Source organism: Taudactylus pleione, unplaced genomic scaffold (assembly GCF_031769625.1).
Source record: "Taudactylus pleione unplaced genomic scaffold, aTauple2 ptg000113l, whole genome shotgun sequence".
NCBI lineage: Eukaryota > Metazoa > Chordata > Amphibia > Anura > Myobatrachidae > Taudactylus > Taudactylus pleione.
Window position 1 is genome coordinate 5236103 of NW_028284515.1, and position 27207 is coordinate 5263309.

At 44.5% G+C, this 27207-nt stretch overlaps 1 protein-coding gene across 1 annotated transcript in view; it reads left to right on the forward strand.

Moving 5' to 3' along the window:
- Positions 1 to 511: 511 nt before the first annotated feature.
- Positions 512 to 27207, forward strand: part of FNTB (farnesyltransferase, CAAX box, subunit beta) — a 30380-nt gene continuing 3684 nt past the window's right edge. The window contains exons 1-8 of the mRNA XM_088471199.1: positions 512 to 728; positions 15056 to 15120; positions 19844 to 19916; positions 21252 to 21343; positions 21906 to 22052; positions 23712 to 23795; positions 25517 to 25603; positions 25955 to 26084. Of these exons, the coding sequence (XP_088327325.1) occupies positions 582 to 728; positions 15056 to 15120; positions 19844 to 19916; positions 21252 to 21343; positions 21906 to 22052; positions 23712 to 23795; positions 25517 to 25603; positions 25955 to 26084 (825 nt within the window). The 5' untranslated portion in view covers positions 512 to 581. The remainder of the gene's footprint in view (positions 729 to 15055; positions 15121 to 19843; positions 19917 to 21251; positions 21344 to 21905; positions 22053 to 23711; positions 23796 to 25516; positions 25604 to 25954; positions 26085 to 27207) is intronic.

Sequence of the window (27207 nt, forward strand, 5' to 3'; positions counted from 1 at the left end):
GGAGATGTTCCCCATAGCAATCAATCAGATTCTAGCTATTATCTTCTAAAAGGAGCTAGATAAATGATAAGTAGAATCTGATTGGTTGCTATGGGCACCTACTCCACTTCTAAATACCCGCACTTTAGTAAATATACCCCTAAGTGCAAAACAAATAAACACCAAAAACATAATACAAATCTGAGCAAATTAAGCTAAGTAAATATAGGAACAGATTAACTATAGTTTAGTGTTATTAAATAGCAGAAAAGATAGAATCAACTCCTCCAGCATTACCCGTTCCATTAGGTACAAAATGCTCTGCTCCTGGACTTTCCTCTTAATTGATGATTGCAGTCACCTGTGCTGAAACACCTGTCTCATCAATTACCTAGTTCAACACAGGGGACTGCAATCATACATTAGGTGGGAAGTCCAGGAGCAGAGTGTTTTGTACCTAATGGAACGGCTCATGTTGGAGGGTAGGTATATATATAATATTTATTTCCTTATAAACTACTCACAGACTGCTTCCAGCCGGGTGGGCGTGTCCCCATTCGCTGTGTGGCCTGTTCTCTTCTGACCCGACCGGGCTGCCGTAGATGGCAGGTTTCCCAGTAGGCGTGCTGCAGCCAGACTGTCTGGCTGACATGGCGGAGGCCGGGGAAGTGCTGCGGTGTACCCGTGAGGACCATGCCCTGGAGCGGCTGCAGGATGACTCCATACCCACAGAGACCTCAGCGGAACAGGTACCGGCCATCAGCCTGACACGTCTCAGGCAGCAGCTGTCCATAGCCGCTTCTGTGTAACTTGTCAGTGGAGCCGGTGATCACTGGTCATTCATAGCCTATCTCCGCAATAAGATGTGTGTGTGTGTACCCAGCCCCGTGTGTTCCCCTAATTACTTATGTACGTGTTATTCTTCCACTAAAAGTAACTACTACCTGCTGTTCATCTGATGTCAGTGCCACCATTAGGGCACATGTTACCAACTTTCTCCTGATTGTTTGTTAAAACCAGGGTTTGTGTCCTGTTACAGCGTTTTCTTGGACAAGCATCCGTGGTAAATCATCCCTCACACTGGCCCTAGGAGGGATGACCTCTGATTAGTTACTAGTGACACCTTTACAACGTTGTTTTGGGGCAGTAGTTTTGTTACTTGCACTATATGTATCATTTACCTCCCCCAACCCTAATATTTATAATAACTGATAGACATACACATATAGTTCCTCATTAGGATAACTATGTATCAGTTTGTAATCATGACAAGATGTTTGTACTAAATACATTGTCTTATATGTATACTAGTAATGTGACTCCAACAAATGCCAGTTCATCCCAGCCTTGCCCACTATACTTGCCCTGTGCTGGCGCTTCAGGGTTCTCCTCTCCTGGGAGGTGATCTATGAAGCCTTAAAGGGAAAGAAATTTGAGAAGTTACCAAAAGCAACCAATTGGCTTTTAACAGTCATTTATAAATCTGTGCTAGATAAATGACCAAAGTTTATTGTATGCTTTGGGCAGTTTCTCCACATTTTCTCTCCAAGGCTTGATACATCTCACCCCGGTCTGTCCCATCTCTGTGGTAGGAGCTGTTGGGGGGTGGGATCCTGCTTCACATGACAGAGATGGGACAGGTCTTCAATCATTATTCTAGATCTTAAAGTAGCAATTCCAGTTTTTTCTTCCTGTAAATAGTAGGGGTGTGCACCGGACACTTTTCGTGTTTCGTGTTTTGGTTTTGGATCTGGATCTTTCTTCGTGTTTTGGATCTGGATTGGTTTTGCCAAAACCACCCTTCCGTGTTTTGGGTTCTGGGTTTTGTGTTTTGGATCTGGATTTTTTCTTAAAAAATAAAAAAAAAACGCTAAAATCACATAAATGGGCCTTTTTTTGTTCCTACGCTATTAATAACCCCAATAACATTAATTTCCACTCATTTCCACTCTATTCTGAACACCTCACACCTCACAATATTGTTTTTAGGCCAAAAGGTTGTACCGAGGAAGCTGGATGACTATGCTAAGCGACACAAGGGGGCGGCACAAACACGTGGCCCATCTAGGAGTGGCACTGCAGTGGCAGACAGGAAGCCAATCAGCGTTATGGTGACCATTTGCATGTAGCACGAACCCGGGAGATCCGTGCTACATGCATCTGTGTGATTGGCACAGAGCAATGACAGGTCCGTGAGACCCGTCTGTGCTGCTGTGGTAAAAAAAAAAAAAAAACCTGTGTAAAAAAAGAAAAAAATGGCGTGCACCCCCCCAAAAAAGAGCAACCAGCCCCGGGCATTAGTAACCCAGTGCTGGGTGTGCTTAAATACAGGGGACAAACGACGTAGGGGTCCCCTGTACTTAAGCACAACCAGCACCGGGCTAGTCAGAACCAGCGCTGGTTGCCAAAATACGGGGGACAAACGACGTAGGGGTCCCCTGTATTCTGCGCAACCAGCTCTGGGCTCTGATCCGGTCCTGGTTCTGGAAATATAGGGGACAAAAAATGAGTAGGGTTCCCCTGTATGTTCCAGAACCAGCACTGGACTTTTTCTAGCGGGGGGCTGATGCCACAGCCAGGGGAGCCCTTTCACCGGGCCCCCCAGCCGCAGCATCAACCCTGACCGCTAGTCAGCCCAGGCCGGGGATCCCTGGAGAGCTGGGGACCCCCCCAATAAAGGGGTCACCCTCTCCAGGGCACCCCAGGCCCAGGCTGATAGCCCGGGGCTATCCCCGCCACCCCTGGTGGCGGTGGGTGGCGGGTTGATTGTGTGGTGTGGTGTAAATAAAGAATATCAAACATTGTCTTTACAAGTAGAACTGCAAGTCCCAGCTAGCCTGCCCCGCATGCTGGTACTTGGAGAACCACAAGTACCAGCATGCAGGGCATTAAGGGCCCACTAGTACCTGTAGTTCACCTGTAAAAAAAATGTTTAAAAAAACACAGGACACACACACCGTGACAGTATAAGTTTATTAAACATACATACACACACACACATGTACACATACTCACCTATGTAACCTGTAGCATCGGTCCACTTGTCCGGTAAAGTATCCCTAGGGGACCTGTGAAAAAAAACATACTCACCATCTCCTATGCGAGGTTCTGTCCTCTTCGTTCCAAAGTAGGCATCCCCGGACTTGGCAAAAAAAAAAAAACGAAAACGCGATCCACGAACTTAGTACCGTTCTATAGAACGGTACTTCCCGAATGAGAGCTTAGCGGCGGGGTATCACCATGGAAACCCCGCTGCTAAGCGTTCATTGGCTGAGAGAGGTCATCTCCCGTCTCTCAGCCAATGAACGGCTCCCTCCATTGTAGTCAATGGTGGGAACCGCAGGGTAAACTTTAATAACCTTGCGGCTCCCAGCATTGACTACAATGGAGGGAGCCGTTCATTGGCTGAGAGACGGGAGATGGCCTCTCTCAGCCAATGAACGCTTAGCAGCGGGGTTTCCATGGTGATACCCCGCCGCTAAGCTCTCATTCGGGAAGTACCGTTCTATAGAACGGTACTAAGTTCGTGGATCGCGTTTTCGTTTTTTTTTTTTGCCAAGTCCGGGGATGCCTACTTTGGAACGAAGAGGACAGAACCTCGCATAGGAGATGGTGAGTATGTTTTTTTTCACAGGTCCCCTATGGATACTTTACCGGACAAGTGGACCGATGCTACAGGGTTACATAGGTGAGTATGTGTACATGTGTGTGTGTGTGTGTGTGTGTGTGTGTGTGTGTGTGTATGTATGTTTAATAAACTTATACTGTCACGGTGTGTGTGTCCTGTGTTTTTTTTAAACATTTTTTTACAGGTGAACTACAGGTACTAGTGGGCCCTTAATGCCCTGCATGCTGGTACTTGTGGTTCTCCAAGTACCAGCATGCGGGGCAGGCTTGCTGGGACTTGCAGTTCTACTTGTAAAGACAATGTTTGATATTCTTTATTTACACCACACCACACAATCAACCCGCCACCCACCGCCACCAGGGGTGGCGGGGATAGCCCCGGGCTATCAGCCTGGGCCTGGGGTGCCCTGGAGAGGGTGACCCCTTTATTGGGGGGGTCCCCAGCTCTCCAGGGATCCCCGGCCTGGGCTGACTAGCGGTCAGGGCTGATGCTGCGGCTGGGGGGCCCGGTGAAAGGGCTCCCCTGGCTGTGGCATCAGCCCCCCGCTAGAAAAAGTCCAGTGCTGGTTCTGGAACATACAGGGGAACCCTACTCATTTTTTTCCCCTGTATTTCCAGAACCAGGACCGGATCAGAGCCCAGAGCTGGTTGCGCAGAATACGGGGGACCCCTACGTCGTTTGTCCCCCGTATTTTGGCAACCAGCTCTGGTTCTGACTAGCCCGGTGCTGGTTGTGTTTAAGTACAGGGGACCCCTATGTCGTTTGTCCCCTGTATTTAAGCACACCCAGCACTGGGTCACTAATGCCCGGGGCTGGTTGCTCTTTTTTTGGGGGGGGGGCACGCCATTTTTTTCTCTTTTTACACAGGTTTTTTTTTTTTTATTTACCACAGCAGCACAGACGGGTCTCACGGACCCGTTAGTGCTCTGTGTCAATGACACAGATGCAAGTAGCACGGATCTCCTGGTCCGTGCGTGCATCTGTGTCATTGAAATACACAGCAGCACAGACGGGTCTCACTGACCCATCTGTGCTCTGTGTCACTGTCAATCACACAGATGCATGTAGCACGGATCTCACGAGTCCGTGCTACATGCAAATGAGCACCATAATGCTGATTGGCTGAGAGCCGTGACAGACGGCTCTGTCAGCCAATCAGCACTTTGCCCATTAAAGGCAAAGGCATTTTTTTTTAAATGGCCGCTCGAGGCAAAACCTCGAGATCCGACAGCAGATCTCGAGGTTTTGCCTCGGGAGAGGGATCCGGGGCAGACAGGGAGATCCGAGCTTGGGCTCGGATCGCCCCGGATCCCCGAAGTTCGGGTGGGTTCGGTTCTCAGGGAACCGAACCCGCTCATCCCTAGTAAATAGCAAGTTATATACCCTTTTTAAAGCATGTAACTTTCTGTTATTAAAGGGAAGCAGCTTGTCGATGGGAGAATGTTGACACTTCTAATGCTAGTCAAAGCATTTTAACTATGTTGGCATTTTAACTTTAAACATGATTGAAAAGGATCTTTAAAGTTATGACGACCAGGTTAAAATCCTTCAGCTTATATTACAATTGCATTGGTATGATGCCGTCTGCATTCTCCCATCCATATATAGTTTGGCGACAAAACGTATGTATTCTGTTCTTAAATATCCTTCTCAAATATTTTTTTTTTTCCTGTAAACAAATGGCAGCCTGAGTATCCTAGTTCTCTGCATGCCATTTGAAGGTGAAGTATTTGAGAATGTCAACAAGCACAATGGGCATCCTGAAACGCAGACACGTGTCGGCAGGTGCAAAATGCTACTTACAGCACTTGCTGACGACATGGTGTCTGCTTTCGGATGTCCCCATAATGCTTGTCAACATTCTGATTGCCAACAAGCTGTATGTATTCCATGTTAAGGCAGAGGTTAGAGGATATCACAGTGAAAACGGAGCTCTGATGTGCTTTTCAGAGACTCTCTGCTCACCTAATCATGTAACTGTGGTTGCCATGGTAGCCGTGTGATACTTGAAAATCTGCAGAATTGTCAGTAAAACCAAGGAAAAAACATAATGTTTTTCCTATGGTATTGCTGCTAGAGAAGGAAAACAAAAAAAAAAAAAAACCTTTTCCCCAGGACACTGCAAAAGACCAGCAATAAGATTTGAATACTACATGATGATATACATTTTTATTATCATGTGGTATTCAAATCTTTTTCCTGTCCTTTTGCAGTGTGCTGTGGGAAAATGTTTCCTTTTTCTTGTCTAGATCAACATTGGGTTGATCTGACCAGCTGGATGGGGCCAGCATTTGGAGGGTGCGGTGGTTCCTGTAGTGTCATTTGGAGGATCTTGGGGGCCATCAATTGAGTTGCCTCTTAACAGCACATACATTAATATATCTAAGTTATGTGGCACAACAGTATGCAAATGTGACCCAAAGTGGGTGCTATTAACATATAGTTTTAGGGACACCGATACGGAGATGTGTTGACGCGGCCTGATGCTTAGACGTATCTGTTGCAAATATATGCAACAAAGATCTCTGTATTTCTATTATGTACTATTCAAATCTTATTGCTGTCCTTTTGTAGTGTGCTGGGGGAAAATGCTTCCCTCCCTTTTTTTTTTTTTTTCTCGTCTAGTTTAACCCCTCCCTTCAATGCACCTGTGTAAGTGTATTAGGTTGATCTAAGCCACTATTTTGAATTATGGTATTGCTGTTGTAAGTTTGTTGCCCTCAGATATAACTCTGTATGTTATCCACAGCTATGAAAATAAAGCACTTTGTTTGACAATTACAAGACCTGAGTACATAAAATTACAAACTAAGCCAGAAAGGTAATGTAATTGGATGAGGGAAAATACCATTAGGTACAGAGATTAGAAAAAGGGGGATGGGAGGTGAGTGGCATGGAGAAAGGGGGGGGGCAACAATGAGAGAGGAAGGTCAGAGATGAGACAGGAAGACTGCGTGGGATGAGGGTGACTGAGATGAGAGAGGTGGGGGGGATCTGTAAGTACAGACATTATATTTAGCAACCTAGTGTATGATGGGTTTAAAATACTAGTCTGTAAATGTCATATCCTAATGTGCATTAGCGATTCTCTCAGTATAGTATAGGAAGACACAGAGGTGTGACCAGGGAAGGCTGAGTGTTTGCTCCCCCATAATACCGATACCCCTTTCAGACATACAGTATGTCCCGGGAAATTTCCTCAGACTCTGGATTTCTTCTGTGTAAAATCCCGGGTATTTGGTCGAGACCACCCTTTCACACTACGGCTTAGACCCGGGAAATTCCCGGTAGACCCCCTTTAAGACATAAGCCGGGTTTTTCAGTTTTTTACACTGGATGTCTGATAATAGCTGGTGGTGTAGGTGCTTATAGAAAGTGAGATGGCTGAGACTGCAGTGTGAATGTTTTATGATCCTCCGCTCCTGCAGCTTCCTCACCTCTCACTTCCTCTCTGATGGGACAGCGCCACAGCCTATTCCAGACATGTCACCCGCGATATGCTGGGGGACTAGCTAGAGCCAGTACTGCCATCTGTAAGGGGTCCCACAATTGTAGCCGGGATGACGGCGCTGCACTAGAGCCGAGCTAGGTGACCCAGAGCAGCGGAGCCACCTCTTCCAGCCTCCCCAGCTCTGCCCCTCGCCATGTCCAAGCAAGATGCCGGCGAAGAAGAGGAGCTGTTGACCCACACGTACGGTCGGACTTCAATGACTGTGAGGCAGCGGACTTCAATGACTGTTCAGGATTCAGAATATATAAGAGCCACTAGCGGATAGTAGTGCATTTTCAGGTATAGTGGGTTTGGAGAGATATCCACCAATAAATTGAGGTTGATAATTGAACTGGATAATAATACACCAAATACCAAAAGCTGCATTCTAGCTCAAGGCCCACATTCCAAGGACTGGGGTAAATACCCTATATTTGAGGTGTCCATTTTTTAACTGACTACATACATGTTACATATCACTTCACATTCTGTTTTTATAATTTGCTTTTAATTTATGTAATAAAGGTTATATTTTAGGAGATACTGCTTATTGAGTGCCCCACTTTAGAATACTACCTCTTTCTTGTATTTGCTATTATGAGTACAGCTGCTGCATTTATTTTTATTACGGCTATAAATCTATTGTGACAGTCGGGATAGGGGTCCCTTTCCTGGGGTAGATGGACTCTTTACGCACACAGCAGCCGTAGAAACAGGATACAAGTCGGGGTTCTCGTACAAACTGGTCGGCGCCAGTCTTTATTGTGCCAAATGAATATAATCAAAACATAAATCCTAGCCACACAGCAGATTACCTCTATAATAATGGTAGGGCCTATTGCCCTCACCACCAACAAAACACGTGCACAGTACTTACAAGGATTATTACCAAGTGTCTCTGAACAGGCTAATCTGCCTGCTCTCCCAGGTGTGAGACACTCAGCCACAAACAAACAATGCTTATATTAGCCAATTCCGGCTGCAAGCCCTAATGAGCCTGTTACCAGGCTAAAAGGCTCAAAACCTGGAGTGGCCTATGGATGGAGCCCTCCCTCTCCTCACATCCACACCCCCAAGACCCAAACCGGCTTTTCCAAAAGCCGATACTCTGGTCTGCTTACAAAACAGACTTCTCCTGGGGGTTTTTAGAACACGTAGGCCAAAAACCTAGGACAAATGTACCTGCCATTCACCACTTTACCAGTGCTTCTATCACAGTATATATAATTGCTGTGTGACTTTTATTTTTGCTTTCTATGGTTTTGTCCTTCTCTATTGCTGAGTGCTGGAGCTATTCAATTCAGTGCGCTGTTTAGTCCGAATAGAATTTAAGTTGGAAAATGGCGGTTCTCGTGACTTAACCTGGGTGTTTAGTTGTGAGAACCGGCAACTAAACACCCAGTGGGGTTTTCCTCGCACCATTAGGTGCGAAAAGAAATCATTAGTGGGACTAAACAGTGCAGTGAACTGAATATCTCCGGGAGCTCCTTCCCGGCGTTATTCAACTCCTGCTATATCAGGAAAATATTTAGTACCATATGTACTCTCCCAGATCGGAATAGAGGGACGCCTCTAATAACCTCCATATTATATATATAGGTGGTATCCGTGCTGTTCAGCATTTTAATATTGTGGTATCATTATACCTTTTGCATGTTGTATGTATTTGTTTATTATTTCGCCTTTAGTTTTGTATTTGTATGTCAATTGTGATACATGTTTTTTATATTTATATGTTATTTGTATATCTAAATATACAGGTGGATCCACTCAACCTTAGAATATCCTACCCTAGATAACAGTACATTACACCTTTTATTAACTAATATCACATTAGAAGGCTGTGGTGGGCTCATCTTATGTATTATTTTTTCACTGATTCCGGTGGATTACTGAGGGACTACTTTCACTAGACATACCATATGTATGTTTCCTGTGATCATTGAAATATTGCATCTTAATATGTGTACTAGGTAGGGTGGTACTTTGATGAATTATCTATTTAAATTGTGCATATATTTATAACTATACCCCCAGCACCATATGCATGGTTTCTGTGATTAGTGAATTATCGCATGTGTACTATTTAGGGTGGCATTTCGATGAATTGTCGATTTCAATTGTGTATATCATTAGCAAATATTTATAACTATACTTCCAGTACTGTCAAATAGACCTGGATATAGTGGATCACTGTTAATAGATATAGTGTATCATACACTATTAATGTTCTTATTTGTCTATGCTGTCTTTGTATAATAAGTTGATTTCGAGTGTCTGTTTCATTTTAAGAATTTAATAAACTTTAGTTTTAATATCAACATCAATACATCTATTTTCAGATATATTAAATGGGTAAATATATGGTGGTCTGTCTGCTAATTGAGACATTAATGTAAATTTCACATATGATCTTGATCTCACTTAGATGTAATCAGTTTGTCCTATTTCTCCTATACTAATTTTGTAGCCATCAATACAGCACAGGAGTGTGCCCTGATAGGAGTCTTTTTTTTCTTTTTCTTTTTTCTCTCCTCTTCTAAACCTTGATAATATTTACTCCTGGGATGCACCTCCAGTTTTTGAAATATACCTAGATACGTGTATCCAATAAATCTATAATTAGATCGTTAGAATTAACTGTTTTCCTGTGCAATCAGTCTTCTTCCCCTTTTCCTGTATGACAATAGGTATAATACATAGTCAGGAGCGACAGCTTATTCTTTGGGCTGTATTAGCTGTTTGTATTGTTAATTCACAAGTATTTAACCAGGACAGAAAGGGTTAAACCAATTCTGAAATCCTTGTACATATATTTAATACAGGTACACAAGGGCTGTAAAGATCGTGTTTCTCCGTGGAGAGAATTAATACAGTCCAGAGCGGTAATTTCACGTGTGGGTTGTATTCGGCTGTTTGTGTTATTAGTTGTTCATATCCACTTAACCCGGACAGAAAGGGTTAAATCAATTCTGAAATCCGTGGTCTTATATTTATTACAGGCACACAAGGTCTATAGAGATGTATCCTAATAATGCTAACCGTGTTTTATTTAACATTTGTGTAATTTAATCATGCTTCTAGTGCAGGCATATTAGGGCTACAAAGGGTAGTAATTTCTCCATGGCAGATATGGCAAAAATAATAATAATTCTCCGTAGCAAATATATATGTAGCTGCTTGTCCTGTTATCAGGTGAAAGTAATATATAGTAAAACCCCTAATCAACACGCGTGGAGATCACTGTTATTTTTATTAGCGGAATCATTTGGTCTGGCCCTCTGAGCTTTTTTTTGCTAGCCTCATCTGGCTAGCAGCGTGCCTATAATAGCCCCCTGCAGCCTGAATCTATGCAGCAGTGCCCTTAGGACGCTACAGACGGTCACACCACTGCCCTTAAAGCTCCCCAGAGCAACCTCAGAATACTACGGGCATTGCTGTAATCCTGGCAATTATGGCCCCGCCCCTGTGCGACATCACACGGAGGAGGCGTGGCCTACACCAGGCCCGCAAATATTATATTTATCAAAATGGCCCTCCTCCATTCTGGGATCAACCTAATCACTAGTGATCCCATGTCCTCAATCACCAATAAGAAAATGAGCATTCCATCCCATAAAGCCCATAATTAGCATACACTCCTCCCCACCTTAAATTAATAGACATTGACAAGATACCACTATTATACTAAATATACCTCTTAATTAAATGAATAGTTCCCACCCTCTGTTAAATAATTTACCACACCAATAAATAGCCCACCCCCATTACATTAAATTATTAACCCTCACCACACTAATAAACAGCCAAGTCCTCCATCCAATTACATTGAATTATTAATTCCCAGAATAATTAATGGCTCAGTCCCCTCCCATATTACATTATATGGTTCACCCCCACTACAATAATAAATTAATAGACCAACTTCATTACTTCAGTAGGTTTCCTCTCCCCGTCCCCTCCACACTTACCTTATTTAATCCTGTTCAAGCTTTACAGTGACATCATTATGTCAGCAGGGGGACCTGGCTGTTCCTGGCTGCAGCCTCCACAGAGATCCGGGGGCGGAGTCTGGCTGCATGTGAGGACAGGACGAAGCAGCAGGGTGCCAGCGTCTGTCCTACTATATGACAGACAGGTAACGACGGCTGGCTGCTGCAGTGGATGACTGACGGGTGGCGCTACTGTCATTACACACCAATGCCACTGGTAAAAATACAACAGCTGTGAGCAGGGAGCCCTTATGTGCAGTCAGGAGTGTATCTACCCCCTGGCCATAGGTGGCACCACTGGGCGAGTGCCATCATGGCCAAGAAGTAGACCCGCCCCTGTGCAGCCCTCCCTGTAGTCTCCGTGCTGGTTATCTTTGAATTACACCATGTTAGTGTGATGGATCCTGCACGCTCTCACTGCAGTTAACTGCACTTCTCTCTCAGAATGAAAGGAACACCTGGAGCTTCTTGGTACCAGTCATCAGGGCTGTAACTAGGGGTGTGCAAACACAGAATGCAGAGCCCTAAGGGCAACAGTCGCTGCCCTACGGTCCCCGCATCTGGCTAGCAGGGTGCCTCGAACAGCCCAAGGCACCAGAATTGCTGCTGCAGTGCCCCCTCGGAAGGGCCTTTGGGCGCTCCAGGCATGCACACTCTAACTGGAAGTGCTGTTCTCAGCCCTGGCAGTAACTCCTCTTCTGCATGGAATCCTTTGTTCTGGGGACGTGGCTGGCACACAGCGCCGAAAGCCCTGTTACGGCACTGCCAGTCAGGTATAACACCCGTGCTTTAAGGAAAGGCATCACAATGTATAAAGTGTTTTTCCTAAAGGCAGTGGTACCCAGCCTTGCGCCGCAGGGAGGCTCTAAGCCGGACGCCCGCTGAGATGTTATTACCAGCGGGCGTCCGGCTCCTTCCCTGCAGCGCCGCGTTAGCCGGAGGCTGGAGTTCTCTTCTGAACTCCAGCTTCCGGCTCTCTCCATGCGCACTATGGGAGAGACGTCATGACTTCTCTCCCATAGCTCCGAGGAGCAGGCGGACGGGACGGCGGCGGATGCAGGAGCGGGGACTAAGGGTTTGTTTTGTTTTGTTTTTTTGTACAAGCGGCACTACAGGGGCATAACTATGGGGGCACCACTTATAGGATTTCCTTCCCTTCAAATCAAGGGGGTAACATCAGCGTATCTAAATATATTTTGGGGTAAAAGGTAAAGTTCCCTGACCCCCTGCCCTAGAGTATCAGCATTTTTTTCTTGGCGCCCCTAAGACAAAAGTTTGTTCACATCTTTTTGATAGGCAAAACCAGTAGTGGTGGCTGCCAATCACATGGACCATATATAATTTGATTTGGTCCTGGACCACCAGCCTGTGGCACCTCTGCCATTTCCTTGTGGCACCCAGTTTGGGAACTACTGCCTAAAGGGTTAAGCCTGTTTGTTTTTTTCCAGTATATTGTTTTCCTTCCATAATGAGGCCCAATGCCATACTGTCTGGGCTGCTTCCCACTAAAACAGGCATTAAAGCGCAGAGGGTTCTGCTGCTAAAGTGGAAACCAGCCGGTTAGTCAGGCTATAACAGTGAATTGAAGCCTTAAGTGTGGGATCCATGCACACATGATCCAAGCTGGTCAGCATGAGGCTGGAGCACGATTCATGTGAAAAACTAATGCTGGACATACACTGCCAGATAAAATGCCTGTCAAGGTGCCTACACACATAGCAATGTGCTCACATTCCCAAGATGTGTACGACTTCCCCCTGAACTCTCCCTGGGAGCTCCCCGGCAGTTGTGGGCATGATTTGGTCTGAAAACCTGCCAATTTGGCACACAATCTATTGTGCATCGTGACTTATATTTTCAGATCTGCCCTACAGTACGGCAGATCTGAAGATGTGCGTCGTATCGTGATCGTGAGTGGGGACTCATGATTTGGCCATATTTTACACGATCTGTCGCTCCGATGCGTCGGAATCGGCCAGACCATGTAAAATATCGCTATGTGTGTAGGCACCTTCAGACTGACAGACATTTTATCTGGCAGCCTGACAAAGTGCAGATATCACAGGCATACACTGAGAGATCTGAGTGTATTGGCACCAATATCTGCGCTCCGCCCCTGGGGAGGAGACCTTCCTCCATTCCTTCCCTCAGTTCCCTCTGAAGGAATGGGAAGTTTCTTTAGGTTGGCCGCGGCTGGTCATACACTGCCTGATGCGGGCAAAATTTAACTTAAAAAAAATATTGCATCGGACGGGCATACTAGATGATCCGGCATGCCTGGCTAATCAATATTTTATCATCGATCGGTCGCACACAGTACTATTATTGGGGTGATCCCGATAATGGAGAGGGTAAAGGCTAAAAAAAAAGAATGGTAAATTTGCCTTACCAGTGCTTTCAGTATAATGTGATCTGGGTAATGAAGATCTCTCCCTCATTATAGTAATCTCTATCATGATCTGCTCAGGTCTGTCATCTCCTATATGCATGCACAGTGGGAGCTGAAGCATGTGCCGCCCCTCCAACTGCTCCCACTGCTAAAGTGATGCGGCAGACCCTTGCAGTAGAGGAGGAGAACCTGCACAGAGCAGATTAGTATGTACAGCGAGGGGTGTCAAGAGAGGGGGGGTGGGTACTAATTACTGGGGCCTGGTGGGGGCCTGGGTCCGGCACCGCCCCCTCCTCTTACCTCACAGCAGCTCAGCACATGCTGCAGTGTACTGGGCTGCAGTGGGAGACTGCTCGCAGCTGAGCAGCAGCTGTCTCTAATACCTGTGGGGGGGGAGCTATCACACTGATCACGCCCCCTCTGGCTTTGTAATCTAAGGGGGGGATGGCCACGCCTCCCGTGATAAGGCTATGTCCCCTCCTCCGGGCTCGGCACGGCTCTCTACGTCCCTGTCTACAGCCGCCCAGAAGGAGACTGAGCTGGCACTCACACACGGGTTACGTTTTCTTTAAAAATAAAAGCTTACCAAAACCCTTTTTTTTTTTTTTTTTTTTTTTACAGCTCAATCAAAACTGAAAATCATTTTACATGATGTACTGCAAAGGTGGCAGTTTTACAGAGGGAATCCAGAGACCATGAAATGAAAACCAACAAATAAATGCAAATTGCACACTAGAAAGGTCCTTGCTTAATGACTGATCTGAATTGACCCTGGCAGCCCCCATCACTAGCCAGTCACATTGGAAAACCTGTTGTGATCCTGGTGCTCCTAGTGAGGGGAATCGCTGCGAGTTTGGTGTTTTCAAGAAAATGAGTGATATATATGGAGCATTTAAATAATTGTATCCTTTTTATGTGTTTCTTTGTTAGTATAATGGTTGAGAGTTATTTATTTATTTAATAATAATATTATACTGGCACCTCTGCCTAAAATATACGTACACAAGGAGAAAGTAAGTACTGCCCGTGTTTGGCAAGAACTGACTATCTGGTACTGTACAGAGCTAGCTTTGGTTTCTAATCTACAGTCTGGGTGACTGCTGAGTATATAATGCATCTATCTTCTCATCTTTCCTCTGTTCAGTAGACCATTTTCATATTAATACAGATCATGTTCATTTCCAGGTTTAGTCTTTATTTTTTGCATTGTCCTGTTGTATTCCATATCAGTTTGATATCTGTGATCTTATCTGCCTCTATGCACACTACTTTACTTTACATGCACATTTGACAGTCTTCTCTTTAAAAATGAGAGGCGAGCGGATGAAGGTATTATGTTACATTTAGGCGAAACGGTTCTAGATGAAATATCCACTTAAAACTGACTTAAGAATTGGGAACAGTACTTTTATCCACACGATATATCAGCAAATAGACTACCAACATTAGAATACCCATTGTTCCTGTGATCCCTATGTCATAAGACCATTAAAAAAAAAAAAAATCAGACATTTGTTACATAACACCTTCCGTTCACCTCTACAATTATTATTTTTTTCCCTCTTCTTTGTTGACAGAGAAAAGTGGAGCGTTCTGTGGGCGCCATTTTCACTGCAGTCAGCAACAGCCGAGAAGTCATTCAGTGAGTGATGCCATTCCTTATGCTAAAGTAACAATGTTCAACAAGACATATAGAAGGTCTTCATGCCTCCAATTTGGGATTTGCATGGAAGGATCCATGGGGGGAATTCAGTTGTTGAAACTGGTAGCTGTCAGTGTCGGGCGCCCAATAGGGCAAGTCAGTTGTTGCTCCGTTCAGGTGCGATAGGCGCCGTCATTCTTGCTTGAGGCCAATGAGGTGACGAGCAGAAAGGAGCGATAAGTCTGTGGTTTGGGCACTCAAACTGCTATTTGGGCATCCTAACCAGGACGTTAAATGACTTTAGCTGTTTTACGCAGCTAAACTCTGTCTGATTTCGTGCGACCAGCGCGATAATTAACGGGCCTCCAAAATTGCTACTTTTGGAGTCCATTAATTACAGCAGCTACAACAAATGAATCGCCCCCCAAATGTCTTCTCCATATAATATACATTTGATTTTTTTTTTTCATGCAGCCAATACCACCTTTTAAGTTAGATTGTTGCAGCTGCACAGCATACTTTAGTAAATTAGCATTGCTGACTTTTTTTTTTTTTTTATTCACCCAATATTGCAGTTTTTCCACAGCTTTCAAAAAAATGTATGGAAGGTGTTTAATATTTGCATGTTACTTTGCTGAAGGATGTATTGTGTTTTATAATAGGGGAAATATGAAGTGTGGGGTGTTTTTTGTTTTTTTGTAAGCAGAATTTCTCTTTCCTCAAGGCTGGGGGACACTGGACCATGGGGCTGTAGGTGGGAAGGTGTGGATTTGGCACTAACACTGAAATCTAGAACTCCTCCCCTCTGTAACCCCTGACTTCAGCGTAGTTTTAGTGCCTGTGATAATTGCAGCGCACAGCTGGAGTGTAAAGCGGTGGTGAGAGCCGCATCTAAGGCGCTGAGCGCTTTCCCCATTCCACACACTCCAGTCTCTGAAGAGACCGTCTGGGCCGGGGGATAGTGCGCTATTGTACCTGTTAGAGGTGCAGGCAGTCAGCGTGGTCCTAGGATGGCGGGGCGCCATCTTGCCGAGCTTCTTGTCAGCGGCTCCTGTGGGCAGAGCGCTGACTATAGACCACCCACAGGTGAGACCTATAGTGACACCACACTGAACATGCTGATCTTGGAAGCTATGCAGTGTTGGGTCTGGTTAGTACGTGGATGGGAGACCACCTGGGAATACAATGTGCTGTAGTTAAACTCTGGTCAGTCCAAGTGCTTACCCCACTGAGGGGAGTAGCACTTGAGGGAGAAGCCTTAGGGCTTGCTCAGTATAGCAGGGGGAGGAGCCATGGACTAAAGTCTGCAAAAGGGCCAGAACCCCAATATGGCTATAATTTGCATTGCTATATGGTTATATACACTATACAGTGGGGCTTATGTATGTGCATTATACTTGTGGGGCCTATGATGTACACTTTCACTAAATTTACATGTCTTGTGTTTCTATGTCATATTGACTGCCCATGTCACACTGTATTAGCAGGTGCCTAATACATAGGCAGCTAAGGTGAACTATGTAAATCATTCGACTGTCCTGTGTTACAGGGTGCGGCACGGATGGTGTAGGTGGTTAGCATTACTGCCTCACCACAGTGTGGGTTATCTTCCCGCCACAACCCTAATTATCAGGACTTGATTGGCAGGGATATTGCTAGTAGGCCTAATGCTTTTTAGGCCCCGTGACATGCAGGCATCTGGGATGCTGAGTTCGCCATGGTGGGGCAAGCATAGGCTCCGGCTCTCAGCAGTTCCGTGGTTATCCTAGCAAAGTAGATGCTACTACATGCACAGACTTTTGCGGACTGTGTGAGGCACAGGCGGAGACTGTTTTTGGAGGCGTCTTCCTCCCTCCAGGGCTTCATAAGCAGTTCTGCATATGTAGAATTTCTGGAGCCTCGGCCAGTCCCGAAGGGTGAGGACCCACTGTCCTCTTTGACTAATTGCGGCTGTTTTAGTGAATATGGCTTCCCATGCATGGGCGACGGGAAGTCACTTTCCAGTCTCATCAGGGAGACCTAGGGGACACCAGATTACGATGTCGTCATTCCTTGCACATTTGCTTCCAACCACTTAGGTACCCAGGTGGAAGCACATCCCACTGTTCTCGCTGCAACAGAATTTTTGCTCAACGCATGCAACATCTTTTAGGGATCTACTAGCTAACCCTTGGAGGGTTGTCTCCTGTCTATTCTCATACGTTCTGGGGACATGACTCTGGCTTGACGAGCCTTGACATAATTGGTGTCCACTATGGTCACTTCGGCTGACTAACTTGTCCAAAGAATTTACAATAGTTCACTCTTGGATTCCCTATCGGTTGGGGAGGCAATTTCCGTGTCCTGCCTCACAGCGCCAGAGCCGTGGGTTCGGTTCCCACTTTGGGCCTGGCTGTGCGGAGTTTGTATGTTCTCCCTGTGATATTCTGGTTTTCTCACACACTCCAAATATCACTTGTCTAGAGACTGTGTGGGAAGCCATGCAAGACAGATAGCTGAGGGACTTCAGTTACGGCTGTCTGGGCTCGAAGGGCCCTTTTGGCACTTCTACCAGAATGTTCCTTACAATATTTTCTGTTGGATGGGAATGTTCTTTCTCGTTACTAGTACTGGTTGCCAAGTTCCCCACAGGTTCAGAAAAATATTTTTCTTCCGGCAGCGGTCCACTCCAGAGGGGTCTGTTTTTTTTTTTTTTTGTGTTTGTTTTTTTCCAAGAGTATGCTCCTCTTTTTCTGGTACCATCACTGTTTTGGAGTCAGGGTTCCAGGGAAGCCTTGTGCCTCATGAGGTATCTTTTATACCCAGTACAGGTGCAAATGGTGAGTTCAGCAACCATTGAGTGAGTCTTGTGGCATCTGGGTGCTAGGCACCATGGCTAGGGTGCCACCATGAACCTCGGGGTCCGCTGCCAAGGCAGTGCTTTGGATTTCTTAACGTCTCTCTTCCCCAGGTGCGGCATTGATCGAGCCATCGTTCCTATCCTCTCGACCGGTGTTTGTTCAAGTCCTGCCGCAGGCACAAACTAGTTTTCTGTATCCTTTCTGGTTCGATTGCTGGACGGGTTTTTCCGGCCAGATTTTGATCTTCGTGCCTTGAGCTCCACGGAGTGGGTAGTTCCATTCAGAGCCCACAGCACGGAGGTCAACTCGTACCTCCTGTGTGTATGGAACACATACCCTCACCATTTTGGGCAGGTCGTCTTTCTTCCTCAGTCATTGATCAAATCTGCCCAGTCTGGGCTGGGCCCTACCGTTCGATGGAGCCTAGGCTCCTTCGGGCTTGCATCAGACTACGGGCTGTGATACCATGCACATTGAAGGTATCACAACTAGGCTCTTTTCGGGTTTCAGTTTGTGACAGATACTCGGGCATCACAGTTATGAACCTTCGAAGGTCGCTGGTTTCACGACATTGCAGGGCCTCCCGTTTTCTTGTTGGCGCCTTCAGCTCTGAAAGTGGTCTTCGACATTTCTCCAGGGGGGTTTTGTCGCTTGGGGTGGCCAATGCACGACCATTACTGACCCTTTATCTTACCCGTTCTGCCGTCGCTCTTGCGGAGCGTTTGCTTTTTGGGCATGAGACTCTCCTCTTAGCGACCATTCATTGGACTAGGGTCACTCACGGGAGTTCCATTGGGTACGTCTCCAGCCTTGAAAGGTTGCTCGGCATCACTCTAGTCCTAGGTTGCTTGTGCGGTCCGACTGCACTCCTGACTGTTTTCCAGTATTCTCCTTTTAGGTCCGTTCCTAGGTCCCTCCTGGATGGGTTTGTGGTACCCAGGGACATAAGTTCATAAGCTCAATGGTAAGTACCAAATATCCTCTTTTATTGGATGTGGTTAATTTAGATGCATGAATGGTGGAGCATCTATATCTAGCATCATTCTGCGGTCATTCTTGCATTTCGTGAATAGGGGATCTCCTGTCCATTCATCGACTCTACATAGGTCTGAAAATCACCCTTTGATAGCTTCACAATTTCTGGTGTAGTAAGCCTTAGGAAAACTACTTGCAAATCTTGTTTGCCGGCAGTTCCTTGAAGGCATTCTCGGCAAATCCTATATGCTAGAAAGCTAGTCGGGCTGATGTATCAAACAGTGGGCACGATTCAATAAAACGCAAAGTGAATAGCGCCGGGAATGAGCTCCCGGAGCTATTCAATGCTGTGCGAAGTTAAGCCGGGGAAGGCTCATTCTCGTGCCTTAAACAGGGTGTTTAGGCGCGAGAATGGGCATTCTCCGACTAAACTTCCCGGCACTGAGGGCATAAATTGCATCGCGCCTGAACTTTTGTCGGTTTTTTGCTCGCATCCCCGGAGGGATGCGAGAAGATATCCTTAGCTGGGCTTAGCAGCGCAAATGAATTGAATAGCTCCAGAGCTGATTCCCGGCGCTATTCACTTCGCGTTGAATAGAATCGTGCCCAGTGACAAATGTGGAGAAGTTGCCCATAGCACTGTTTTGGGGTATCATTTATAAAATACATTGTATAAAATGGTAAGTAGACGCTGATAGGTTGCTATGGGCAACTTCACTACTGGTCCACTTCACTCTTTACACTGCTAGATACATCTCCCCATGTGACTACAAATGTGGTGCTAGCTGTGTCTTATTACATTTTCACGACTATTTGTTTGTTTTGTAGAATTTGTGAACCCAAATATTTTGACTGTAGTATGCCCGATGACTTGACTAATGTTTTATATTTGATTTTGTACCTTTTAGACTTCGCTTAGAGAGAGAACTCCACTCTTACTACCTACGGAAAGGATTACAGCAGCTATCTGATTCCTACGAGGTAAATGCAGTTTAAGGGGAATTAAAGAGAAAAACAATGCAATTTTGATTTTAATATTCTGTGGTTTATTTCATATTTATTTTATTTTTCTATTTGGATTAACAGATACATAAGTAGCTTTTAATGAAAATCAAACAGGTCATTTGTTTGATACCTGGGACATACTCATTTAACACTGCCTAATAACTTCAATGTACTTTTAAAGTACATTTGTAATAAAGAAAAGCACCTAGATCGTGTAGTGTGTACAGACCACCCGATATATCGTCCAGTCGCATGTGCCAGGTGCAAATATCGCCTAGTGTGTACCCAACTTTAGGATTCCTTAAAAATACAATTTGTGTTAATTCGGTAAAACCTGAAATGTTAGAGCGTTCCGAATATAGCGCATGCAGTGCAAATGCTGGTCTTGCTTCATATGAAGTGATCTTTGTGTTTATAATATGCAATTCACTAGCTTAAGCTGGGAACTCTGGGGTTAGGGGTTAGGATTAAGCACCCCCGGGGGACTTAGGTTTAGGTGGCGGGGAAGGGGGGGTTAGGTTTAGGCACTGATTCCACTGAAGCACCTGTCCATGGGGAATACTGGGCTTGGGCTCCTGTAGAGTTGGGACCAAATTCATCTAAAGGGTACAAATTTGTATGTGGACAAACTAGGTGGGGTATAAAAGATCGACAGTAACAAGGTTGTCAGGTACAAAATGTTGACACACAAATGGTCTACATTTTTTTTTTTTTCTTTTTAACCCGCCCCCTGGTGCCTAAACCTCACCCCTAACACTAACCTTAAAAATGTTGGAAAAAGTCGACTGTTTGTCCCTGTTGGCCATCTGGAGTCGACCTATTGACTGTCGACTTATTCATCCGGATCCCGGACAAACCATGTAACAATGCATAGGGTACAAATGCAGCGGCATGTCTCTCCTCTCTTCTTTTCTTTCTTTTTTTGCATGTAGCAGTCATACTGGCCAGCAATTTACAGTTACATTAGTACATACCTCCTCTCCCCTTCCAAAAACTCTCTCTAAATCTGATTCCACATTTAAAATTTGATCTCCGTGCAAAACGGTATTCCCATGGTTTACTTATAGGTGAAGCCTCTTGAATGAGGCAGAACCTGCCTACTGTTAGTGAGAATAGGAGCATGTGTGACAGGGACAGTGTTACCATGTAAGGGGGGATATTAAGATAACTATTAGCCGCAGTTTGGTAGTTAAATATTGGAAAGATCAGGGTCCTCAAAAGTACGGAGCAGTAATGCCCGGCTCCAGTGGAAACATTGAGATCTCATATCCAGTATTTTCTCTTTTTTTTTTTTTTTTTTTTTCCTTTAAGTGCCTGGATGCCAGCCGTCCCTGGCTATGTTATTGGATTGTACATAGCCTGACTTTACTAGATGAGCCCATTCCTGAATCTGTGGCATCAAAGTGAGTCTTTTGTTGATTTATTTTGTCACACTAAGCACTGGGCTTAATAGATGTGCATTTATTAAAGTGAATAGTGGTCCTCTTATTGCTTGAAATATAAACCTTATATTTCATTACAACATCTCACTGGCGTCTAAGACAATACAAATGATCACTGCTTTACACCTGTATGTGGAATGACGTAAATTTGAAGTGTATATATGTAGGTGTATGCATGTGTGTGTGTATGTATATGTGTATATATATATATATATATATCTATCTCCCCGGTGAGTCGCGCATCCCTGGATATAGTCGTAGTTTGGGGTAAATACGGCTGCCTAGTACAGTCCCCCAGGGCTCTGGGAGGGGTTGGAGGGGGGGTGGTAAGTTCTTACAGTAGAGCAGCTTTAAAATATAAACACACCATACATTCACAGATCTCATCTGTAAAAATGACCTTTTATGATTTCCAGCAGAATGTTCTCTTAAAGATCCTGCTCTTTCTGTTTTTTTTTTTTTTTTTTTTTTTTTGTTTCCACCAATTGCTTGAATCCCAGTCTTGTCTGTCTTTCTGCTGTAGTGTTTGCCAGTTTCTTGCGCATTGTCAGACTGCTAATGGTGGCTTTGCTGGTGGCCCCAGTCAGCAGGCTCATCTTGCACCCACATATGCTGCAGTTAATGCTCTATGCACCATTGGAACAGAAGAGGCCTACAGCGTCATTAATAGGTACGTGTATTGTATGGAAAGATGAGCAAAGGCTTCATGCTGCTTTAGTATCTACATGTAGTCATGGTTTGTGCTAGTAAAATCACCGTCACTTACAGAATTTATAGTCTGAAATGATGATTTTAGGCATACAGAATGTGATCGGAATATTCTGCAGGAAATCTGCAAATTGCACAACAAGTATGCTTATGTCTTTATGTACTCTATGCAGGATGGCAGTGTAACCTTGTAATATATAATCATTTTTAGAAGACACCTTTTTGAAATTTTTGTAGAAATGTATGCAGTATTAATGTCTGCACTTGTAGCTTTCTTTGCTTTCATCCTTCTGTCCATTCGATCCCAGACCAGCTCGGTGCGGTGTAAGGCTGGAGAAGTGCTGGCCATGCCATTAATTGAAACCAACAGCCTTGTACTTTTTCTTGAAAGGTAGCTCTGACATAGCCTGGAGCTATGTTTTGGGTCATTATATTGCTGTAGGATGAACCCTTCACCAAGTAGGCATAGAGCAGATGGTATTGCATGGTGCTGGGGTAGCTCTTTCGGTTCAGGGTGCCAGTCACTCTACAAGTCACTGACACCGGATCCAGCAAAAGAGCCCCGAAGAAAATAGAAACCTTCTGCACATGTGCAGAACGGATCTCCTCCCACTCCCCGGATCCCAGACCATGATTCAGCAGTCTGTGACTGCTGACATTATTGCCAGAAAATACAAATTGGTGTAGCAGTGCAACGGCTGAAGTGGTCACCTCCACTTCCCAAATTCAACAATCACAATAAAGTACTTGCAGTCCTCTGTGCTCCCTGAGGTACAATAATGTTCCAACAATATCAGTTCCTATTATCAGCAGCTTCCGTCAATTCCAGAAAGGTCGTATTCAGGGATCAAACTCCCAACTGGATCTGTTTAAAATTCCTCTATTTCGAATAACATATAAAAGAACATAAAAAGGTATATAGTGAAATATTTATTCAAATTTAAAAATCCTTGAAAAATACAAAATAATATACAGAGCCTCGTACCAGAAAATGTGGGGTGCAGATGTCACACACCCAAATTGGCATGAATTACACCAAAATCTCCCGGGTTAGATTATTGATGTACTAACAATTCCCAAAGTGAGGATAAATCTCTCCACATATGTCACCTGGATATCCTCGGTCTGTATGTACCACCAACGCATTTCTGCTCTCCAGGAGCCAATGCGTTTCTGCTCTCCAGGAGCCTGTCTCAAGGTGTCACCTGAGACAGGCTCCTGAAGAGCAGAAACTCATTGGTGGTACATACAGACCCAGGATATACAGGACTACAGATGTGTCCTTTTACATCTTTGCTGCAGTTGTGCTAAAAAGCTCCTCTCTGTGCGCCAGGTCCTGTGAGACTCCACTAGTGCCGGGCGTTTTTTTTCGTCGGAAATGTGACTAGGACTCGCCAAAGTGTTGTTTAATATGATATGCGACATTTGTTTATCTGTGTGCACCTGAATCTGTATACTGTTAGATTTCATTCTTCACCTTCCTATGAGTTCTTAAATAAAATAATTTTATACTGTTTCTCTCTCTGTACAGCACACTGTGGACCCTATACAGCGCCCCCTCTCTGGTTTACAGTAATCCCTGTATTTGTTCCTTTTAGATATGTTGCTTTTGTTTTAACAGAGAAAAACTTCAGGAATTTCTATTCTCGTTAAAACAACCTGATGGCTCTTTTAACATGCACATTGGTGGAGAAGTGGATGTCAGGTCAGATATGATACAATGTAAATTGCTTTATGTAGATTGATTTCTATTATATCTGTTCAGTGTGGCGCTGATATCCTTAGGGAGGCGGAGGTGAGCTTGTAGCGCTCTGCGTTACACAGTCAAAATCTCTGCAGCAGATGCTGCACTGACTGTTACCTTCTCAGATGTTGCCGTCTGTTATGTACTGTAAACTCTGGCTCTCACGGCAACCTCAAATTAATGGTGCATATACACTGTCAGATAATCAGGACAATATAAACGATATCGTTTATCATTCAACCGTTTATATTGTCCTGATTATTACCCCTTTCAACGACCAAACGATGGTCGATGTCAATATCAACCATCGGCCGTGCATGCAGGCCAACCTGGTCGATATCGACCAGGTTAGCCTGGTTACTACAGGGACCCTCGATCTGTGATCGATGGTCGTTATAGTAGTTGGGGGAATGGTGCATGTGCTGGATGTTCGATAACTATCATCCAGCACATGTAGGACGATCAGACAACGATATCTAGAAGGACTCCACGGCAAGCTCTGTGGTTTGTCATGCAAGTAATAGGGATCAATGGTATGGTTAACATTATGAATAGATACATTGTAATTGACAACCTTTTGTGGTCTAAGGGACACGTTGGAAGATTACACTCCTTTTAAGGGGCCAAAATAATAAATGCTTATATGTACTTAATTTTTTTTGCAGTAAAGTCAAAAATTAATAGTACATTCCTATTCATGTTGTTCAAAATTCTAAGCCCTGTGACAAAGCATTGCCTTGTGCCACCAGTCACCTCTGTAGTGCTGCTTTTCCCTGCGCGTCTCCCGTAGCACATCCCCTGCAAATTCCTTACCGGTCCTGTTTTGAGGACAAGGTAGCTCCTCAGCAGTGACTTGGGGCCTGATTCAGAGACGGACGCTAATGCGATCGCAGCTGCGATTTCATACATAGCGCAGCAGCGAAAATATGGTAATGTTAGCAAAGATCACCCGAGCATAAGGACGCTCACTGCTTCCATCTTACCTGCGTGCGGCGACACATACCTGCGTAAATATCGGTTACATCGGCGGCCATCTTACCCTTGCATATGGTCTGACCTGCCGTAGCCTAGGGAGTTCCTCTGACATGCAGAGCTGCGTATGCAATCGCAGTGGCTAATCTATGCACGCCCATGTAACAGCGTTTAAACGGACAGGCACGCCTGCGCTTTTCTGATTACTCCCAGTTACCACCCCTAAACGCTGACAACCTGTCAGTCACTTTGTGATGGGATCATTTGTGCGTCCGTAATAACAATGCGATCGCTGCGCACGCGCAGAGCCGGCTTATACGCTTGCGCGACGGCAAACAATCGCTCAATCTGCGTGAAAATCACATTAGTGTCCATCTCTGAATCAGGCCCTTAAACTCATTAAATGACTTCTTATGTCTTGCAAGACTGAACTCTGCAGTGATGTTCTGGCAAGCTGTCACCTTGTAACCGATTCCCTGTATTTCTGCCAGACCTCGCTGACAAATGGCCGGATCCCCACAGCTGCAGTGAGAGCATGTGCAATGTGAGACAGAGCAGATTCTGGGGACCCAAGATGTTACTGTACTATTCCTATTCTGGCATCTTTGCTTCCCTTGTATCTGTCTTGCTTCCTGCGAGTTTGTGTCTTTACGTCATGTTTTATTAAATTGCTATTTGTTCTCATGGCCTGGTTTCTATTCTTACTCTAGGAGTGCTTATTGCGCTGCCTCTGTGGCATCATTAACCAATATTATGACTCCCGAGCTGTTTGATGGCACCGCAGAATGGATTGCCAGGTATGAAAGTTAGGCCAATATGTCATTTTTTAAATGTTCTATTTGGTACGGTGCCTGTATGCATGTAATTGCATAATACTAGTAACCAGCACTGTGTATCCCCATATAGACTAATCTACAACACATCTAATCAATTTGGGACAAATTGGCTAAGATAAATTTAACATGCTAAAATATATAATTTAGAAGATAAAATATAAGTTTTAAAAAAAAAAAAAACAAACAAAAAAAAAAAAAAACTAGGGACATTGGTTATAGGTGAATGGAGGTTGGTTATTGTAGGTTTTCTTTTTTTTTTTTTGTTACTATATTTTGCATCTTCACTGGATGTAACATACATTGTTATTGCAGGTGCCAGATTTGGGAAGGTGGCATTGGTGGGGTCCCAGGCATGGAAGCACATGGCGGCTATACATTTTGTGGATTGGCTGCCTTAGTAATTTTGAAGAGAATACATCTATTAGATCTAAAGAGCTTGCTGGTGAGTGGTGGCTTTATATCAGTCAGTCTCAGCATTAATTAAAGGGTCTGAGTCCGTCCAAGTGTTTAGCATAGATTGAGAACTAGGTCCCTGTATCTTGGAGCCTGTACAAATGTGGCTGTGCTTTTGTCGGTTCTAGGTTATAACACTACCAGCATGTACTTCTACTCCAACCTTTTCAATTGTACAGATTTTCACCTGTAATGATATATCCAAGTGCCCCTATTGTGTATATAATATATACCAAGCAATTTAATAAGTCTTAAAATACTAAGAATATTCCATGTAGTAATCTGAGTCACCCCTTTTTATTAGTATCTGGTACCCCTGGGAGTATACATACCACAGATTGGAACACCTTGTTCTAGATCAGGGTTTCTGTCCCTTTGATGCATAGCAGATGTACAATAATCAAAAAAATGTATTCCGTATTTATGCTCACAATTTGAAATCTAGTAGGATGTATAGCCATATGGGGTTACAGCAAGTGAAAGGCTGAGAAACTCGTTTTAGCAGTGCTCAGTGTGTTACATTTCTGTAGCTGTCCAGCTGCTGTTTTCTGGGCCAACTGTGATTCTTAAGGTTCATTACGACTAATCTGTACAATAATGGGCCTAGCACAGCTGATCTGCTAATGAAATAACGCTGAAGACCCTCCTGCGTAGAACTGGTTATTCTCATTACCTTTCCCATGGACTAGCACTGTCAGTACATATAAGTGTCCCCCACCCTCCCCATACTCAATGTCATGTGCGCTCTACCTGACTTTTTTCTTCAGGGTCCACAAGGATACAAAGGGGAAATGTGGTTTGAGTGATCCAGGCACCACACAGGGAAGCTTTCAGCTCCTAGGATGCCTCAGGTCCTCCTCCACATATACCCCAGTTATACAGCGCTCAAAATCCTGCCAAGCCTTGTTTTGATTAGTTGAGTCAGGCCCATTGCAAGTATATTGTATATGTGTTGAATGTGACTTTTGCTAGCTCTGCTGTTTTGATATGCTGCCTTTTATTTTTGTACTGTCAGTTATAACTATCGCTGCTATTTCTCCTCAACCCTTTGCTACAGGTGTGTGGGGAATATATATATATATATAAATTTTTTTGTGAAGGCCGTCACATTT